The sequence below is a fragment of the Strix aluco genome, chromosome 8, assembly GCF_031877795.1.
Source record: "Strix aluco isolate bStrAlu1 chromosome 8, bStrAlu1.hap1, whole genome shotgun sequence".
NCBI lineage: Eukaryota > Metazoa > Chordata > Aves > Strigiformes > Strigidae > Strix > Strix aluco.
In genome coordinates this window covers 2,772,455-2,794,163 of record NC_133938.1, presented here as the reverse complement: position 1 = coordinate 2,794,163, position 21,709 = coordinate 2,772,455, and the positions used below count along the sequence as shown (strand labels likewise).

The 21,709-nt window shown below is 41.0% G+C and overlaps 1 protein-coding gene across 2 annotated transcripts in view; it reads left to right on the top strand.

Moving 5' to 3' along the window:
- Positions 1 to 21,709, top strand: part of CACHD1 (cache domain containing 1) — a 111,501-nt gene that overhangs the window by 29,573 nt on the left and 60,219 nt on the right. For both annotated transcript variants that reach the window (XM_074831820.1, XM_074831821.1), the window contains exons 2-3: positions 9,520 to 9,582; positions 21,248 to 21,396. In XM_074831820.1, the coding sequence (XP_074687921.1) occupies positions 9,520 to 9,582; positions 21,248 to 21,396 (212 nt within the window). The remainder of the gene's footprint in view (positions 1 to 9,519; positions 9,583 to 21,247; positions 21,397 to 21,709) is intronic.

Sequence of the window (21,709 nt, the reverse complement as noted above, 5' to 3'; positions counted from 1 at the left end):
CTCCACAAACTCCTGAGCAGCTCTTCCAGGAGCACGCGGCGTTCCCTGACACACCAGCATGCAAGCGTAGGGAGAGCTTTGCATGTGTAACGCGTGCCGCTACGAGAGCCTGTTCCTGCCTGAGCGCCCCGGCTGCCACTGCCTGGGATTCCATTTCCACTTACCACTCGTAGGCAAATGCAGATCCTTTCCCCGTCCGTACTCCTTTGACTCCCACAGCCTCTGCATAAACCAGGTTTCGTTTGAGAAGTGGTTTGGGAGGCTGCAGGTGGGATATAGCCCCAGTGCATGCAGCAATTATTTCTTTCTAACCCATAAAATATGCTGAGGTTAAACTGGAAGATTTTTTTTTTATTAAATATGTATGCCATCCTGTAAATCTCTGTCAAGAGCTCAATCTTTCTAGCCATAGCACCTATCCAGGCCAGCGTGTCAACACCAGCTGTGTGAAAACGGGGAAATGAGATAACCCGTGCGACTCGACAGCAGGAGGTATCACCCTCTGCGGGCTGCGCTGCTCCAGGCCCCGCGCCTCCGTCGGGTGTGCAGGTCTCAAAGCGCTTGGGTGGGTTTGGTGAGGTCTTTCACCCAAGAGTTGGTGTGGCTGAACCCACCTCTGCACAGGCAGCATGAGAGGGTCAAGTTTAAGTCAATTTTAAGTCCTGGGTCAATTTGAAATGTAACAGTTAGTTATTTTCAAATAACTTTACATTCAGGTTGGAGAGAATTATTAAGGTAATAATTGATGCAAAGTGTTTGTCATCTTGAGTTAATTTAACTTCTTTTAAAATTTGAGAAATTAAACGTCCTAAGAATTTAGGAGTGTAAAGAATTGGTCCTGCTTCCTTCCGCTCAAAAAAGGAAGGGTGTGGGTTATATCAAAGAACAACAAAGCAAATGAGGTATGTAAACAGGTGATCTTAAAACTCCTACTTATTAATACAAATAATATTATCATATAAGAGTACTCTTGTACTTTTTTATTACAGACACTGACTCATACAGGGAGGTGCTTAGGTATAGTCAGTCTCTTTCACGTTGTTACTCATCTGTTATTTTTCTCATGAAAAAAGCGTTTGTGCCTTGTGTGGAAACACCTGAGAACTGACTGCAGTGTGTGTTAAAGTTTAAAACTTTTGTGTCTTCCTGAGAGCAGGCAATATTAGACAGTTACTGTTAAGCGCTGCAGCAGCAGTTGCAGGGGAAGGTTGTTATCATGATATTTATCGTGTGTATGTTGATGGTTCCTGCTGAGAGATCCTGAAAAATGATACTCTTGGACATTTAAAGAAAACAGTTCTGTAATGACGTTAGGATCAGCCCATTCATTTTATGCACAGAAGTTTAGTGTTGTGATTTATGATCTATAAATTCCTATGTTTAAGCTTGTCGTGCTTGGATTTTTTTTCTGATGTGAGTAGATCTCTTTAATACTTCCCTCCAGCCTTATTGTTCCTGTTCTGCAGTGTTTCTCCAGACAAAACTCCACAGCTTCTGCCTTGATTGTGTTAAACAGATCAGGAAACAAAATCACGTGCTCTCAGTGTGTGTCTGTATGTCACTTTGTTTTTTGGGGTTTTTTTGACTTTGCTGTAAAATTACACAGTCGTAGCTGGAATGTTACATAAGTTGAACTGTGTTTCTTCTGCATGCTTGCTGTATATTGAATTCATGACCAAATTGGACAAGCACAGTAATTATACTAAAATAATATCAGGCTCTTTTGGCCAAAGAATTGCATCTGTGTATTGGTCTGCTGCTTAAATGTTTCCCCATTTTTAGTTAGTCATTTTGACATGAGCTTGAAAACAAACCAGAAAAATGAAACCCAGGGTTCTCCCAATAGAATCAAGTTTCAGGTCGATTTTGCTCCTGATAAATGCTCAAATTTATGTTCTCTTTAAAGGGAAGAGGACCAACAAAATGCAGGAAGTTGAAAAATGTCCAGTAATCAAAAAGTTTTCAACCTGAAAAAAACCATATAAATTTTTTAAGTTTTACATCCCAGAGGGTGGAATGAGGAATAAGTGTAGGGAGGAAAAATCCAATCCTATTGAGAAGACCATCTGCTTTATATTTTAAGGTTGGGTAGCATAACTTCCCTTTTTCTGAAATACTGCCATATACACTGCCATGAGTATAACCTTAGTCAAGTTACATTGGCTAAATGAATAATCTTTTTAACATGTGGAACTAATTTTCTTAGGGTATTTTCCCCTCTCACTCCTTTTTCCTCCCTCTTCTCTGGTCCCTTGAAAAAGAAGACAAAAAAATCTGCCGGTTCTTGATTGCGTTTTTGGCAGTTACTCAGTTTTCCATAGTTTTCTATCCTTGCAAATGCCTGAAGTTTCCCAAGGAAACACGTTTATAAGAGCTGTGCTCTAGTTTGACTGTTTTCAAGCAATGTCGTACCTACTTCCCATCTCCCCTTCTGAATATGAGTCCTGAAACGATCCCAAAGGCTTTTGCCTCCCACAGGCTAATAATAGTAGATGAACTATAAATGCTAACTGTGATGCTTTCTACCATCAAAATGAAGATCAAACCTGAATACCAGTTCTTCTCTTGTCCTCTGTGTTGCACAAAATGTTTTGCTCCAGTGCTGGCTGCAGACTGGGGAGCAGAGATGCGATGGGCCAGCTCAGCACGTGGCAGAAGATAACAGTAGCTTGTTGTGTAAATAGTGAATTGATAAGCAGTCTTAACTGAGATAAAAATTGGGAAGAGAGATGATGTCTTCCTGCTTAAAACCTTCTCAAATATTGGGGAATGTGAAGGTGTGTGTATGAGCACGCAGAGATACATGGCTGCAAACTCACACGCACTTGCATCTTGAGCGTCAGCAGGTTCTGTGTTCACTTTGCTTATGGAAAAGCTGTCTGGTAGTCTCGGCTTTTTCTCACAATTGATTTTTTTTTTTTTTTCCCCACAAATTCCTCCTCATTTCAGGTAATCTTGTGTAAATTTTATAGCAAAACAAGCAAAGTCATTTAAATGAACCTGCCAAAGGAGTCTTTCAAGTAATGATGTGGTTTAAAAACACTCCAGCAACGTAGATAACTGAGCACAGACCAGCTTTGCCCATTAGTGGCATAGAGAACTTCTCTGAGCAAAATGTAGATGGTAGGGGATGAACTGGGCCAGGACAGCAGAATCACAAGCTGTATGAGTCTGTATTTCCTCATTTTTTAATTGAAGGTGCTGCTGGCAGTGCCTGGTCTTCGAGGGGGGGCTGCCTGCGCTCTGACCCCCACGGAAGCGCCGACCTGAGCTCAGGTTGAGAGCTCTGCATCACGTTTCTCTTTGTCTACCTGTCTGATAAAGATGTCTGTTGCTGCTTGATGAATAATGTAATGAAAAAAGCATTAATTAGTTAAATCCTTCCTGAAAACCTGTTATTTTCTGAAACCCACTGAAAGAGAAAGGTATTTGCAGTGTGATGTTGGGATATTCCTTTTAGACGTGTAGCCACCACGTGCGTCCCTGGGCTGAGCCGGGTCTGCAGTACTGGGCTGATGCCATCATTGCTCTCATCCGACTGGGCTCGCCTTTCGCTGTGTTTTCCTCCAATTTACTTTAGCTTCTTATATGTATATTGTAAATTCTTAGAGAAAAACACAAAGCATGTCCTTGATCTCTTGGGAACCCACTATTTAATGTTTCTCGGTTTTAGAAAATGGTAACAAAACACAACGTGATACGGCTTCAGACGTTGCAAAAATAAACTCCAGACAGAAGCCACAGGTTTCCCTCAAAACAATCTCACTTGGTGAGTTTCATCAGAAAGAGGATTTGTTATATATTTGTTTGCTTACCACTTTTTAAAACATTAACCTTTAAAATAAGAAACAGACCCTGGTTAGTAGCTGGTTGAAGTTTAAAAAGTATTGCAGCCCTGCTGAGCTAATACTGCATATATTTGACACATGTCCATTTTGCTACTGCTATTTTGTATACTTTTTTAATATTGTTGGGTTTTTTCATCCTGTCATTATCCAAATACGACAGGCAACAGCAGTCCTAAATCTGCTGAAAGATTTTTTTTTTCTTTTTTTAAAATGGCTTGTAGAATAGATGGTAAACCAGCTTCAGTGTATTTACAGCTCAGTGGATATTTTAGTAATCCTGTATTTGTTTTTCCTGATTCACTTTGTCTCTAAAATTGTGATTTTTGTCGGTAGGGAGATGGATTCATATCTTGTCTGGCAAATAAAGTGATGTGCAAATGGTTGACTGCTCTGCAGAACAGTTGACGCTTGTACTTGGTTGGGGACCTTGGAGGTTTGGGGGTGGTGGCTTTTGTTTATTTTGATGCAGTGCTGGCAGTCAAACTGGGGGCTTTTGAAGTATTTTCTCACTGCAGTGCATTGCTGCTGAGTTCATTTTAATCTCAAGGAACTGAGGGAACAAGCCAGTTAATATTTTACTTTTTATGCTAAGCTTGGTTTAGAGTCATCTCCCAGATTTAAAACTGAGTTGCCTTTGGCTTCAAATTATGAATAAAAGTCTCCTAAGCCTTGTTTTGGCACAACACAAAGCTAAACCCGAGCTACCCCTTATCTCTGGCTTGGTGGGGAAACCTGACTCCATCCTACCCGGAGTCGCAGGTTTGGGTGCTGTGCCCATTCATCACTGTCAGACCCACCTGTAGGAGGCATTGGATGGTGGTAGCCCAAATCTTCCCTGTCCTGGCCCCAAGGACCCCTGCCCTTGGATCCTCTCATCACTTCAGATTTATCTCGTTTATCAAATATTTATCCTGTTGTTCAAAGCTAAAAATGAGGCAGGCTGGTGGCACTGAGAAGCACTTGGTTGTGGTTAAAGTCATTAAAGGATATACCTAGATAGCACAGAAAAATATTTTCTAGGAAGTTGCAAGTGCTTTGTCCCAGACGGGTAATTAAAGAACTTAGGAAACCAAGAGTCTCTGAAGTGTTGAAAAATGTGTGTTTGTAAAACAAACCCCAGATTTCTCGGGACTCCATCCCGGCTGTGGCCATCCTCAGCAGGCTCGTAGGGATACATCACTTGGCTCTCCTGAAGCCTGCGTGTCCCGGAGCTGTCCTGGATCACCAGAAATCCCGCAGTGGTCCCTGCAGATACCGTGATTTTTCTCTTTCTAGGCTTCTGTTTGTGTAGCTAAATGCAAGCACTGCGTTCAGTAAGGGAAGGAGAGGATTAAGAGCATGAGTGATGTGCCGAGCGTCGTGCTGCAGGATTCAGGTGTTGCCAGAGGCGTGGGGGCCCCGGGGATGGCATAGGGCTTTGTGCTCAGCCCCTGCCTGCCCCATGGAGTTTAAATGTGAGTATAAAGCAGCAGGTGATAGATACAACCAGCCAGGCAAGTGTCATTTCTCTCTGAGCATCTCCAATGTTTGAGTCATTTGAAAAGAGAATTACAGCTTCACTGACTTTCCAATTTAGACATAGCTAAATCTGGAATTAATGTCATTTCTGCAGTTTGCTTTTGGAACAAAGTATGGAAAATGCAGACACTTCAAAACTTCTAACTTTGAAGAAGTTTTTGAGTTTTGTTTACTTCTTAATGTTGTGTTTAAAACTGATGCTTTGGGGCAGAAATAGCTGAAGTGAATGAAGCCAGGTTTGCTGGGTGAGCTGTGGCAGCACAAAGGAAAAGTTGTAACAAAATGCTGGTTTCTAAACCGAATCTTGAAATTTAATTCAGGGTTTCGATTGGAAAAAAAAGTTGCTTTTGTTTCCTTATTTATTTATTTTAAGTCAAAAAGCTTTGTGGAAATCTGCTTGATGAAACCAAGCTGTTGGAGTAGTTGAAGCGCGCTGTGTGTGTGCAGGTGTGCGTGAGCATGACTGTGAAGCAACTGTTCTCAGCCCAGTATTGAAGAGAAGTGGTGGACACCATAGAACATGTTTTGCCCTCTGCCGTGTGCAGCAAGAATAAAGCTGTTGTCTTTTTAAAAGATTTTTAAAGATTTGAGAATTCCTGAGAAAATTAATCTTTTTCACACAGTTGACCAATGTTCATCAAGAACCTGAATATTTATAAAGATTATGACAAACTGCCAGTAGCAAAAAGAGAAAAATGAAATAAAACGTTGTTTCAGGGCTTGAGGCGGGGTGTGATGAGGAGGTGTTGGGAGCGGTGGCGGGGATGCAGGTAGCCCCGTGTCTGGCCGAGAGGCTGGATGCTGAACCAGCGCAGCGGTTGCAGCCTTTGTGCGTCGTGAGAGTGAGTGGTGATGGGTTATGGCAAATAATCCTGGGTGAGCATCTCATTAAACATGTGTGTAATTGTTCCTCTTGGAGTGAACTTAGCCTGCTTCCATCTGCTAAACAGATTCAATTAAACAGTGAGGGGTGAGAAGAATAAGGTACAGATGCTAACGCGCTGGGTAAACTACGATGGGCAAGTTCTCCTCAATATTTAGACTATTTTTGTAAGTTTGTGGAGCTGACTTACTCTTGGGTCTGTGAAGTTCCCTTAACTTTGTTTGGAGGTTGCCACTTAGCTCTGTTTTTCTACTTCAGGTTAGATCGCTTCTTAAGTTAGTGAAAGTAGCTTAAGTACAACAGGGAGATTTTTTTGGCTTTGGGTGAAATTCTGCCTAGGTTATTCTTGGAATAGGGAGCAGATATCCCAAGTAGTGGGACTGAACCCTGGTAGGGGCTGAGCAGGTAACTTGTAGCCCTGGGGAGCTCAGTGTGTAACGGCGCGTGTTTTCCTGGGTGGCTTCTCAATCCTTATTTAGTTTTTCTTGTTGGTTTAGGCTCATTGTCTGTGATGGCAGTTTGACTAACAGGCTCCTGCTACCCTCTCTCTGACAGGCACAGTGCTTTTAATTAAAAAAATAGAAGATACCATAATGTTATAGAGAACTTGGTTAAATTATAAATCTACCAAAAATAGGTTAAAAACCTAGACCAGTGGCCAAATAAATTCCTGCTGGCACTGTGACTCTCATATAACCATGTATAATGTTCTCTGGCATAATTTTGAAAGTTCATAAACATGGGTACGTGTTGAAGGGGTGGAGGAAGGGGTCAGCTTTGTGTTAAGGACAGAAAGCTCCATTCTCGGTAGCTGACAGTCTGTTTCCTCCTTGCTCCTTTTGATGTCTGGAGACTAAATGCTGCATGGAGAGAAAAATTCAATTCATTTAAAACATTTTGCATCAAAATGACATGCTTTAATGTATTTTCTTCTGATGTTTAAATTATCTTTTCATCTCATGAGGGAAAAAAAAAAAAAAGCCAACATGTTTGTAGTTAAAGTACCCAAGCAGAACTTTAAACAAAGGTCTGGAAAAAGAGGAAGTCTCAATGTACGGGCAGTTTTTAAGAGTAGATGCCTTTTTTTTTTTTTTTCCTAACTCCCCACCCCCCCCTTCTTGGATCTCTCAGACTTGTAAGCCAAGGCAATTTATTGCTGCCCTTCCAAATGCTTCTTTAGAATTAAGAGTTCAAATTTTTGAAATTCCTGAAGCACTCAGGAGGGAGTGGGATAAGGGAAAGTGATGATCATAAGTGGAGCAGAGCACACCAAAGGGTTTTCCAGGCTAGATTTGCCAGTTATAGCTGCATATAGCCTTACTGGGAGGAAGTCAGTGAAACCTGCATCAAGAAAATTCTTGGTGTCATGGACCAATGATTATACTGGACTCAGATGAAATTTAAACTTCTTTAGTAATTGCAGTTGTTATTGCTAATAATATGGAGAGCTGACTCTGGCTTATTGTGTTGCTGTAAACATGAGTCAGTAATTTCACAACTATCACGTCAAGGGAGGGACTCAACAGGGTCTTTACGAACCACTGTCTTTTGCCAGATGTGGCCATACCTACAGATTTATTGTCATTTGACTTGACGCTGGTAGATGTAGAATCCACTCTGTCAGTGAAATCCCAGCTCCCTTGGAGGCTGGTAGAGAAAAAACCCATTGACTTATTTTTTAATTTTTTTTTTATGTCTCCTCCACAATCTGGGAAGGAGTTCACCCTCTGCATTCTTCCTGCTTCTATCACTGATTTTTGGTATATTTGAAGTCGTAAAATGGATTTCCCGGTAGTTCACACTTTCCTACATGATGTGCAGAAGCTCCAGTAAACGTCACACTGGGTGCAATGTTAAAATTCCCTCTTGGACCTCCTGCTCCCCTGGAGCAGCCAGTGCAGCTCCTTTACGACTCAGATGGGCTCCTCATGCAGTTCTTTCTGTCGCAGGCGCTAACAGCATCTCCCAGGTTTGGACTGTGTTTTTGTAAAAAGTGCAGTGTGTTGCAAATACCCATGCCTGCAAGGAAGTTTCAGCATTTGAATAAGGATCTGCTTGGAAAATTACTTCAGCTTCTGTATTGGATGTCTTGCTTTTGTAGAGGATATTTGATAGATAGTGGGAAACTGGCCACTTATTTTTTTTATGAAACCTGCAAACCCTTGCTGCCCTTTGGTTACCCCCAAGCTTGCATGGGTTGGCACACACCTGAGCAGGAGGACAGGAGAAAGTCAGAAGATCCTTCATAAAGTAATGGACATTTTTTTTTTTTCTGTTTTCCAATGTATAATGACCTAAGTAACCTTCACATATTACTATTGTGTTTATTGATAATGAATAAGCAACACTATTCCTGTTTTGTTCTCTCAAATCTGCATTACGCAGCCACTGCATATTGCTATTAAGGCAGATAACAAAGGAATATTTTAGGGACATTTGTAGGTTTTCCAGTGAGGATGGCCTCACTCTCCCGAAGGGGAAAACTGCCTTGGAAATGAGAAATCTTGAAAGGGAAACATGGGTATACCAGGCAGACTTTTCGGGAGTGCCATCAGTGTAACCCCAAATCCTTCCAATCTTATTTTTCAGTCTGGAAGCAGAATATTAACAAGATGTTGAGTGTTTTTTCCTCCATGTAGCCACTGTAAATAAACAGGGATGACAGTGTGGCTGTCACCTGTGGAGCCACTCATGTCCCTCTGGGAACAGATGGGAAGCTTTCCCAGAGGAGGACACAGCTCTCACTTCTATCTATTGATCCATCCTTTTTTTTTTTTTGCCATTAGGGAGCTCAGTCTGGTTGTGTTCAAAAGTGGGCCTCATTTTTCTCTTTTGCAGATACCAAGTATGTCTAAATTGGGCTCACAGCCTCTCATGTGTTAGCTGGAAACGACATGTACTTTTAAAAATAGTTATGTCAGGTTAAATGTTTAGCACTAGAGAACGGTCGTTGTTTGCACCGCAGTAGCTTTCTAATGTGAAACACCTTTTTTAGCACCTTATGTCAGTTTAATAAATTAACAGCTGTTTTGAAAAAAAACTGTTGTGTCTTTGCCTTCAAAAACAAATGCAGCTTCTTTATGCTGATCCACAAGCAGGTATAGGGAGACATTATTTCCCTTGGGTAAGACCCCCTGGCATTAGAGACTCCCCAGGTGAAACAGGCCTTTTCTGACACCCGTTTCCTCCCCCATGCGCCTTTTGGAGCTGCTTTAATGTGATGTTTATGATGAAACCTCTCTCACGCATCCTTTCTGATTTTTCTTGCAGAGGATATTCAACTCCTTCGTGTACACAGAGAAAATATCGAATGGAGAAAGTGAAGTTCAACAGGTGAGTCCAAAAGCCCCTTCCCACCTCCTGCTGCCGGCTGGCAGCGTTACAGAGGTGGAGTCAGCTAGAAATTACACTTCTGCCTGGATTTATTGTGGCCACTTCCCTAGCATCCAGCACATCAGATAACAATGAATGGAATATAAATGGAGATGGGGGTATATGGGCTGATTATGTATTTGAGAGTTTTGCATTGCCATGAAAAGGCTTTCCATCTGCTTTGTGTGCGTCCCTCCCTTCGAAACAAAAGAGCAGAGGCAGAGCTGGGGCCCTCGTGTAGTATCTCACATTAATTGACTGGTTTTCATGTTGGAAGTGTCTCTTTTAAAATTGTTTTAATTCAAAGCAAAACCACTAACTGTTTATGAATGCGGAAATGGTATTGATTGCTTTGTGTAAATATGGGACAGCTACAGCCTCATGCATAACAGTTGTGGCTGAGAGGTTTCTGTGATTTTTTGGGGGCTTTTTTTACAGAAACACATTTGAACATTTAACTCTTCAATTTAACGTTGAGGTGATACATCTCAACACATGGGCTGTTTGCATTTTAATACAGTCCTACATTTGGAAGATTAATTTTGGATCAATTTTAAAACAGATCAAATAGATCGTGTTTTCTTCTTTAAGAAATGAGGGTACCAATTCTGTATGCTCACAACTGCACCTTCGTGCTAAACTGATGAGTTTTGGTAGAAGAGGCAGCCACTGCCCTGCGTGGCTTGCCTGGGCGTCCAAACAAAGAACTGCCTTTTCCTTCCAGTTTAAGCATGGACTCACTTGCGCAACCTTCAGCGAGTAACCTGACCTTCCTAGACCCCTATCAAACCAGTTTTAATGTTCAGTAAACACAAAAGTGCCTTAGAGTGGGGCTTTCCCTGGGGAAAAGGGAATAGCTCTTCAGCCCTGCAGCTAGCCTGGTTTGTGCATGAGCTGCTGTCGCTGGTTTCCAAGAGTGTTTCAGTACATTGCATGCTCGTGTGCATTAAAACTGGTCATATAATATAAACAAATTAACACTCTTAAATTGTGTTTAGTGTAAATAGTAAAACTCCCAGACTTTTTCTTTCCCAAGGAAAAAGTCAAAGCAGTGCTGGATCAAATGGGATTGTGAATCCCTGCAGACTGTATTTAAACTTTTGGAGAGTTTTCATTGGAGAGCAGGGCTCAGCTCCTCTTCTATTTCTGAAGAAATATGGTGGCTTTTGATGGGATTATAGTTAACGTAGGAATTAAATTAATTTGCAGAAAGCAGAATATTTCAGGAAAAGTTCCACTGACAGTGGATTTCTCTTAAACCAAAACCAAGTCTTCGGTGTAGAAGCTTTGTCCCATACTGCCATTAAATTGAAGTGTGTAACAACGTTAACAGAAAAATTTGATAAATATAAGAGCATGTGAATAATGATCTAGGATTTAAATGAGACTTTTAGATTGACATCATACAAATTTGAAGCTGTATCTCTTGTGCGTGTTATCGTAAGGATGACAAGGTTTGTGTTTAGAAAAAAAACATCAAAGTTCACCTTTGATACTGCTTGTGTCTGTGTTAGATGTTTGTTTGATGGGATACAGATATGTGTGGGAAACAACAGAAGAAAACAGAGCAATGCATTAATCCTAGTAAACTACCCTAATTCTGGTATTAACAATTTTTTGACCCTGCAGATAATAGTGTCTCAACTGTAGTAATAGATGTTAGGCTTTACAGGAGGTTTTTCCTAGTTCTGGTTAGGTAGAAGACATTTGATGCAAGTTTTTCTTGAAGCTTGATCATTTTATGGTCTGTACTGCATGTTCTATTTGGTTGTAGAACATTTCTGATTCTCAAGCATCACAGCTGAGATCATCACCTATAATACAAAAAATACGGGGAGGGGTAAATAAGCCAGGAGGATGTTCCCTCTTCTGGTTTCAATCCCACTGCCTGACTTTGTTATGCCACCTTTCCCACTTCGCTTCTCAAGTGAATTGTGAAGAAAACCTTCCATGCCTTTAATAATTATTCTTATTCTCTCCTGGGTTTGTTTGGTTTCTGCTTCCCTCCCCCCCCCCCCCCCGCCCCCATTTTTTTTCTTCTTTTTTTATTAAGCGGTCACCAGCGTGAATGTCATGACATGGGGGCAGCAGATGTGCCGCTAACGTTGTATTAGAACCCTTCAGTTATTTTTTAATCTCCTCTCTTCCAAGTAAGCCCCCAAATTATTTTTCTTTTTTGACAACCTCTAACTGGAGAACACATAATTAAGAAGAGGTTATATGGAACCAAGTATAACGACATCCTATTCTCTTCATATAAGTGGTACCTTTTTTCCCCTGGAGGTCCAGATACATGTGGCTGTGTGTTTGAGTAGTTCATTTTGTATTGCTGTTATGAATTTATACGATTTTGATGTGTGTTCCTATTACTAATTTGGCCATACATTTATTTTTTTGGTTGATGTATCAGTGAAATATTGTAAATTAAAAAAAAAAAAAGATGCCCGAATTATGATCCCATAGAAGAAATTTGCTGCTTGAAAGATGTTATGCAGTTGGTGAAGCTGGATCGTTGGTTTACGTGGTGCTAAAGGTCAGATGTGCACGAACGGGGATGGTTCAGGGGTGTGGGCAGGAGATGTGTGCCATGCTCGGCGTGATGCTGGAGTCCACCGTCCACTCCCGGGAGGCTTCAGCTTCCCTGTGAACGTGCACAGGTGGGTGCTTGCCTGCAAAGGGACCATGAAAGGGTAATTGTCGCCCGACTTTAAAAGCTTAAATCTGAAACCATCCCAACATCTTAAAAGAAGGGTTTGCTGGCTTTCACGTCGCCAGCGTGACTTTTTTTCTTGAGGATTTCTGGGTGGTCTGCACACTGCAAAAGGGCCATGTGGGCTAGATTATACGTATCAGATGGCTTTTGAAAGCCAAAAGTGTTTTTGGGAAACCAAGAAACTGGATTAAAACTTCTTTGAAGTCCCCACTATCGATTCTCCACTTAGGAAAAGACGCTGCTTGTTTCCCAGCCACAGATGTACGTATTCACCCTAAGTAGATATAAATAACTGTCTAAACACTGTAGGTAGTGTGATGAATTCGGAGCTGTCAGAGGAGAAAAACGAGGCCCCGGTGAAGCGTAATTACTGTGGTTAAAAGCTCAACAGTGAAGTGGATAGAAGAATAATTGAGCACTTCTGTTTCATTAATAACCAGGTCTTTTAGCCCTAATGAATCACAAGCAATATAACTGGAGTTTTATGAGTAAGAGTAGTACATCGAATGGGATCGTCTTGAGCAAATGCAAACAAATGTAAGCAAATTAAATCCCCTGTCGCTCATTCCTGGTTTTGTCACTCATTAACATTTTCTTAACAACTGATACCCAAAGGCGATTAATTACTGTTCTATGTCAGCTGGGATTTTTTTCTGACAGACCACTGAATTGTTGTGGGGGGTGTCCTTTTCTTTTTTATACCAAACTGTGTAAATAATGACTTTCAGTTTGTTGAGAAAGTGAAAAACTACAGCTGTTGGCCTTCAGGCCTAACTATTTAATACGCTTCGCTTTCTTCATGCCACACAAGGAGTGGTTTACCTTTTGACGTTAAACTGCTTACTCTTTTAAGGTCTACAGTTAGAGAATTACTATTGTATGTAACAGATAAAACCGTTTGTTGCTTTGAATAGATTATTAAAAATTGGATGGCTGTTGCCAAAAGTAACTTGGATTCCTTTCCTGTAAGTTACTTCAATATCAGAGAACTTGCATACAATATGAAAATTTAGTGGTGTGAACTAGTGATCTAAATAAAGTGGAAGATGACTAGTTTTATTAGGGGGAAATCTAATTTAGCTGTTTCAAGGAAGTCAGCGTGTGTTCAGCGACCTGCCAGACATCTGGTTTCTGTGGTATAGGGAATATAAAACTGGGCTCCAAGGAGGAGAGAGGACGGTGACACAGACTTGAGCAGGAGCATATTTACCAGCTTCATGCAGAAAAGTCTTGATACCCTGAACTCTGGCAGAGAAGTTGGAGCACAGCAGCAACAGCATCTCTGTGGACAGAAATTCATAATAATTTCTTCTGTTTCTGTCTGTCCATGCATCCTGGGGAAAGAAGCAGTAGCAAATAAAGTAATTAAATTAGTTGGGATCAACTGTAAATATGCATATGTCAGCTGAAAATCACCTTGCTGGAATATCCCTGGGAATATTAATTTCTGTTTAAAGGCTGGGAAGGACAGGGACAGAGGGAGGTTTTAATTTAGAATAAGCAGATGCACAAGCGATAAGATATGTCTGTTGTCGTTAGATTTTTACTTGTTGAACATATCCTTCTCTCCATGTAACTCCTGTGTTTAGAGCTAGAAGACTGTCATTCCTTTTCCTTCTAGCTCCTTCAGAGCATAATTATCAGCCATAAAAATAGCAATAATAGCCTAGAGAATCACTTTTGTATAAATCTGCTAGGAGCTGGTAAGAAACCGAAGGAAGTTTAGTTGGGAGGTTCAGGAACAGAATTGTGAGACAAACCACTGTTTTTTACAGGTATGCAATTTTATTTCTAGTAGAACCAGATTACCAGTCATATTTTTTTTGAGAAATGGTATATAGAAAAATAAATCCCCCAAAGCTGAAATCTTTAATGATTTGGGATTGAGTAAATTGTGTCTGCCACAAAAATGTCTTTTGCAGTAATACAAAGCATTCTTCTTGCAATACAATATGTTTTTAATTCAGAAATGCTTATATTTCAGAGTTATAAAAGCTGAGACTTGAAGATTTTAAGGGTCTTTTCCAGCCTAAATGATTCTGTGACTCTAAATCAAATGGTTAAAGGAAAATTAGAAATCAAATGATAATCTGAAGTGAAACTTCTGTGGTTGTTTTTTTTAAACTTTGCTACATGAATATCTACACGTATTTGTTGTCAATCTGATAGAGAACTTTTTGTGTGAATTTGGGGACTACAAACTGAAAGATCCACTGATCAGAGTTTTGCTTTGCATTGCTCTTCTATTCCTGGTGGACAAAAATGATTTCATATATTGATTTTGCTGTCACACTTGGGTAAGTTCAGTGAAGTGTGTGTTATTCGTTGGAGTTAGAACAATTAGAAATCTTGCATGAGTGGGATACAGCTGCTGAGGAATTTTCACCCTGGCAGGACACTCATTTTTTGAGATACTTTTAAATATATAGCACCATTTACAGACAACATCAGCTTTAGTTCTGAAAATATGGTGAAGGATGGAAGTTGTGCCTTCTAAATTGAATCGGACACAGGCACTCACTGAATTTGGGACAGCTCTCTTTAAAGAGCAAGTAGCCGTTTCGCAAACTCGGGTGACTTTGTAGCACATGTAGAGGAATAGACTAAGGCAAATAAAAGTCCCAGGTGGTATTAATATTATGGATTTCTTTCACTGCATCCTTGTGTGTTGGGCTGCTGTCATCTTCTGGTTTCTGGAGGACTTCCACACAGCCCATGTGAAACTTGTTAGATAATGCACCACTTTTTCTAAGCCTACTTCAGAGCCAGACCTCTCTTGGTTTGGTTTTTGGCTTTTTGCTTCTTCTGTTACCAACTGCCAGGTGGTAGGATTACATTCAGAGCCATAGCTATTCCTTGTTTCTCCTTGTTTCTCTTTGCCATCTGAGTTGTATTCTATTAGTTGTGGGGTTTTTAATAAGCTGTGGGAAGGGACACAGCTATCTCTACCATGTTTTGCTCTCTACATGTTCCTTGCCAAGGACAGCATCACATCAGACACCAGCCACGCACAAGATGTTCTCTGTTCTTTCAGGAAATGTATTTGTAATAAAAATAATTAATATGTGAGTTTAAGGAGCTTCTTTGCAGTCTCACTAATGAAAGGACTCCTCATCATCTGATTTAGTTTACTTATTTTTTACCAAGATGGCATGTCTTTCTAAAATTAAGCTATGCCTCAGCCTGGAAGGACAGGCTTGCTGCAGGGACAGTGCTGGTGAAGGACGTGGGCCATCAACAGCCTGCCTGGCTTTACAGCACCGGTACTGGTGAGACAGATGAACGCATTTGCTGCCTCTGTCACCGAAGTAGAAAAATGCATCTCCCTCACTGTTCTCCATCGTGGCAGGAGGAAGGATGCTTTTGGCCACTGTTGCGTGTCAGCGGTCGGTGCCCATGGCTGACAGCTTTGACAGTCGCACCGATCCAGCGCCAGACTCCTGCAAAACCAGCACAGCAGCCTCAGAGAAACCAAACATTGTTCTCCTGGGCAATGTAGTCAAAACAGGGTCCTGATGTGCCTGCCTCAGGTGTTTTGTAGAAGTGGTAAGAGCAAGCTCTGCACTTGCCATAAGCGCTTTCCTCTTGGCCGGCGAGGTGCAGCGTGGTAAGACCTGGCATGTCAGTGTGCTGCGCTTTAGGTGAGGCTGGGTTTTTTTTGTTTGTTTGTTTTTGGACTGGGCAATGAGCTTTTGAACTCTTGAGAAAAGAGGGAGCAGGTTTTGTAAACAGTAACTGATGAGACTGTTTGGGGCTCCTCATTTAGAACTGCTGTTCATCCCTTCCAAGGTGGAGGAGACATCGCAGCACTACCTGGTAGCGATGTAAGCGTGGATTAAAGGACAGCCACTGCAACCCCTGATCTTTCAGTTTGTGACTTGTCCCATGTCACTCAAAGCATGGCAGCTGGCAACAGGCATGGTTTGAATTTCCAGAGGAAATATATCAGTGTGCTGAAAAACCCTAGATTGTGCTGTTGAGCATGACATCTTCCTGGCTATGAAAAGTGATATGCTCACAAGATGTTGAATTTTATGATGATTAATTGTAGCTTTGTGATTAAAGGCGATGCATACTGTGTTGAATGTATTTTCAGAATAACTTTCAGGCACTGTGGCCCTTTCTCTAGTTTTTGTTGTGCACCATGTTTGACATCTCCTTCCTTTGACTGAACCTTGGGAAGCTTTGCTGAAATTACTAGCTGGTGGAAAGCCTCAGATAAGTCCCGATTCTTTAAAGAAGTGCACATTGGAAAGTAGTTTCCTGCATCCTGATTGCATGCTCAAGAGTGTATTTTCAGTGTCATCCAGAGGAGTAGGAATGGTTTGAATCTGTTAAAGCAGAGGTGTGGGAAGAAGCTGGTGGCAATTCTATGATCCTTTCTCGGGCCATGTCCCTGCTGACCTCTGTGTTCTTCTGGGTTTGTACAGAAGCAGTGGTTTCTTCAAGAGCCAAGCAGGTTAGGAATAAATATGTTTAAAATTTTCTAGAATAAGAATCTGTGGATGCACAGTAGTATTAAACTGTGATACAGGGGAAGGAGTGCCTGGTGGATGTTGAAGAAAGGTACTTTTGTTCCAGGTTCTTCTGGTTCACAGAGGGGATTTAACAATAAAAATACTAACTGAACTCTTGAATGTGTAAGCAATAATTTTTGAGGAGCCCGGCAGTGTTAAATCCCCATGGGTGAGTCCATTATGGCATCCGTGCCTGTCAACCTCATTGATACATATTTTATACACAGTCTTGAAAACATTAAAAATACCTTGGCTTTTAAGATACAGCCAGAAATAAAACCTAACCTTGGAGCTCTGCTTTCCCTCAGTGCTCCCTGAAAAGGGAAGACTTCAGAGCTGTGGAGCTTTGAGGGGAGCGAAGCTTTAAAAAAAAAAAAAAAAGCTCGAGGGAGCTATGCAAATGAGGAAAATGTCTCTGGGAAAATTAGAGAACCTCACTGATGTTGTGATGAAAGGTTGTCAGTGGAGATGGTGACAATTGAAGTGCATTACCCATGGGTGCTGCGGTAATAGAAACAGGTGTTACCGTCCAACCTGTCTGCAAACTGAAATGCTTTGGCTGCATGCCAGCTGCCAAAAAAAATACATAAAAAAAATCGAGCTAATGGCTGCATTGTTTGGAGCGAGCACTCATTTCTTATTATTCAGTTCCTTAAAATTAAGGAGGAAATACAGAAATCTGAAAAAAAGATGAGGAATTCTGAGCAAGGCTTCCCCCAGCCTTTCTTTTTAAAATGAGGTGAAGAGCACTTTGAGAATTGACCCAAGAATAATAGCATTTTATGTCAATCTCAGGGTATCCAGATCTATTTTAGTCTCCATTAAAATAGGGGATTTTGAGCATTTCTGTGGGAGCAGGAAATGCCTGTCATACTTGGTACCTACCCAAGGGTATACCTGAGCATGGGATGTCAGCTACTGCCCCTTTTATGTGCCTGATTCAGGACACAGTTTTCCATTTTGCCTTAAAAATGTTTTAAACAATTATGTTAGGATGGTTTCATAGTTCGGTGCTCTGTCCTTTTGTTATTTGTTACCTCTTTCTTTCAGTACCTTTGAGGTTTCGTAATCAGTGTGGTATGGGTCTTGCATCCATCAGTATGCAACGGCTATTCAGCTCTAGGCAGGTGAAAAAAAGCAGGGTGTGTGTTGGAAAAATAGTGATCTTTTGGTTAAAGATTTGGGGTTTTTTTATTTAGAAAAATGAGAAGCTGATTTAAGCCTGCAGCTTTTATTCTGACAGGCTCTAGCAACGGAGTGCATCACTTTGCAAACTGAATGATGTTTCTGAGCTAATGATGTGAGTGTGCATGCATGCATGGGCACGCAAGGCATAGATGAGGAGCTAGGAAGTATGTATTATTTTTTGCTGTTGTTTTAATCACTGAGAGCTGGAATGCCTGTTCACTGTCATGGATTTTTGTGCTCCAGTGAAGTCCAACTATGGAATTAAAATTAAGTTAGTTTTGTTAGGCTTTATCTGGGTTATACTTCTCAATTTGATGAATTAGAACCATTTGGTTCTAGTAATTTTTCAGCTGATTGGAGTGTTACCCATAGTTTCTTAACATGGTTTATTCATTGTAATCAATTTTCAATGGAAAATTGCTTTTGGATCATCTTGCCATTGGTGACTGTTTTGAGTTAGCTGTTTTTAAAGTGATTTTGATTGTTGGGAGTATTCTCTTGCTATCAGAGGGCAGTATTTTTAGGGTTCTTCAGATTAGACAAACCCAGTTCTCCCAACTGTGCTTATGTCTGTGTGCAGGGCCGGGTCTGGGAGGTGTAGCTCTGCAAGGCTTCAGGTCCCTTGTTGCTGACATGCACTTGACTCTCTGCCCCGTGTTGGATCCCATTTAATAAAATTAATGTAATGACTTTGAGCCTTTCAGAGGTTTTTCAATGCGACATTCGGTTTAGGTACTAAGCATTTGCTTTTTATCAGATTCGGAGGTATAGGCTCTTCTGAAAAAAAGATTTGTCAGATATCCAGACCCTGCGCTGCAGGGTAGAATTCAAAGGTTGTGGGGTGCTTTTCTTATTCAACCTGGAAGGTGAAAACTCATCAACACCGAAACCTCATCTTGTACAGCATTCGTTTATCAGAGAAAAGCAGTGATTCCAAACAAGAGTCCTTTGTTCTGATGCTCAGTGTTAGTTTTGTTACTGCTAATGATGGTCGTGTGGTGCTTTTTTCAGCAAACTTAAACTCTCTTCCCTTTTTGTGATTTCAGGTAGGGGAAACCAAGAAGGAAGCGTATAGATTCAACTATCTGATTTACATAGTGCTTAAGCACAGGTATTTCATTTGCCCAGACTGAAAGAGGAACTTTGTAACCATAAAACTTAAATGCTTTGATTTAGGAAATTTGGCTTTTGTATGTTTGAGACTGTTCAGGAGAATACACTTCTCAAGGAAACATTTGAAGAGTACAGTTGGACAAAAAGAAAGTTTACTGGAAAATAAAAAAGGAACTACTCAGCAAGTTATGATCTAACAACTGGGAGCAATTTAATAGTGTTGGATGCCTAACATGGAGGAGACCGTTAGTGGTCCTCTGGTGCCTTGGCAATAAATCATTCTACAAAACTAATTAGGTATAATTCTGCAAGTCATTTGAGCAAGGTCCTATTAAAACCTGTGCTCCTAGGAGACCTGTCGTTGAGCTGCAGCATTTGCTGGGAACAATGCAGGCAAAGGCAATGCTGTTATCAGTGTGGGCCTCGTTATTCGCATAATGAAGTAAATCATGATGAAATGTCCTGTTAATAATAGTTAGGAAAGACATTTGTCAGTCCAGGGGATCTGGAACAACCCACTGTGTTTCTCGGCGCACAAATGTAGTGGCACCATTAAATCATCCCCATAGAGTTTGGAGTGTACAGGCAGCAGGAGAGATGAGTGTTACGAACTAATGAGCTAACTTTAGCTCTGAAGAAAGTTTGCAGAAATGCAGTATTTCTGAGTATTCAACACTGCAGTGTATTGCTTAGAGATTATTCTCTTTCATTTAGGATGCATTTGGCTGATGATTATGTGTAATAGATATGTTGGCATGAAAAGGATACTGGATGTGCTGGAGCGAATTTTGTACGTGCCTATTCTGTTTCATTAATTTCTGCCTTTGAATGAAAGGCCAGAAGCAAAAGCCTCCGTAAATTTCTTGTAAAACCTGATGCTTCCTAGTAACTGTGTTTACTGTCACGTTTGCTCAAATAACAGCCGCAAATTTTTCCCTTCCAATTTTCCCCTGCAAAGTCATTAGTCAGGCTCGTTGTGAAGTGCCTAATGAACGAGACACAAGCGAGCTCCTATCCGACAGCACAGGAGCTTCCGTAGGCCTGTGATGTGTCCCAGCAGGCTCTACCCTTGCTAACACCGTGTGCCTTGGGACTGCTTTGAATCTGCCTGGCACGGCGAGAGCACGGGGCTCTGCCTGCTCAAGGCACGGGCACGACCATGCCCTCGAATCGCTCACCAGCAAGCCCTGATGCAGAGCTCAGATGTATTTGTTTGCAAAAATTTGTTGACTTGATTTTTTTTTTTTTTTTAAAGAAACATTTAAAGAGAAGGGCTGAAGTACCCAAATTGCTATTTCTAAAATTAGGCACTTTAATTTTTTTTAAAGGCCTGAGAATTGCTGGGGGGGGGTGTGTGACAGTCTGTTTTCACTTTCTGAAAGGAGAGAAATACGATCATCTGCTCTTACAAGCAATAGTCTAACCTCTAAACCTTGTCCTGATTTATAGGTGGCTGCCTTCTAACAACAAAAGGCTTGTGGAAGAATTTCACCTGTGCAAGACAGTTGTCATTATTTTCATTCTGTTATAATATAATGTCAATTACAGATTTTTTCATTTTGTTATTTGAAGTCTGTAGTTAAACTGTTGTAGCTTATGACTAGCCACAGCGATCTGCTGGATCGATAAAGAAAATCATTTGGAAGATGCTCAGCTAAGAGCCTGTGGTGTGTCCCTCCCCGCCCCACCCCCCACCCCCGGAAAGCAGTGGGTGATACAAAGAAAAAAGCAAGAACTGGGATGGCTTATTTTGCCCAAATCGCACTGAGAACTACATGAAAGGAGCTGTGAAATACTTCTGTGCAGACCCACCTGACTGAGGAGGCTGCTGCTGAACAGAGAAATAGGCATGGCAGTATTTGGGGTTGCCTGGATCCTGAGCTTGTTTTTTTGCATAGACTGCTTTCTGTGGCCAATATTATTAATTACTTGGCTTCACAGTGCTTAAGCCAACAAAATAGAAGTACAGTGAGCAAAGCAGACAACTGTTATCTTTAACACATGCAGTTTTTACTGTCCGTTCAAGTTTGTTAATAAGAAACATGGTAATACAGAGACACTGGCTTAATTTTCATCTTTCTTCTTACTCTTCCAGTTGGCAAAAAAAATTCGAGAGAAGTTTAACCGTTACTTGGATGTTGTGAATCGTAACAAGCAAGTAGTGGAAGCATCGTATACTGCTCATCTCACATCGCCCTTGACTGCGATCCAAGACTGCTGTACAATTCCACCGTCTATGATGGAGTAAGTATTAAATACTGAATTACTCATGCTGTCATTTAATATGTGAAGAAAAAAGTGAAATGTGAAAGTTTTTAATTGCAAAATAACCTGTATTTTCTCCCAGTCTTGATAACTCTGAGAAATGGGGGAAAACAGTACTCCAAGGGTGCTCTTTATCTTGTCCTCTTATTCTATGTTTCTACTACGTACATATTTAATGAGGAGCTCTAAACAAGGACTGGGACTCAGCTCCAATGGGCTGTAAAATGAAACAAAATGGAAAAAAGTTTGTTCAACTCTTAATTGCATAGAATGGTCTTTTATACAGAATGAG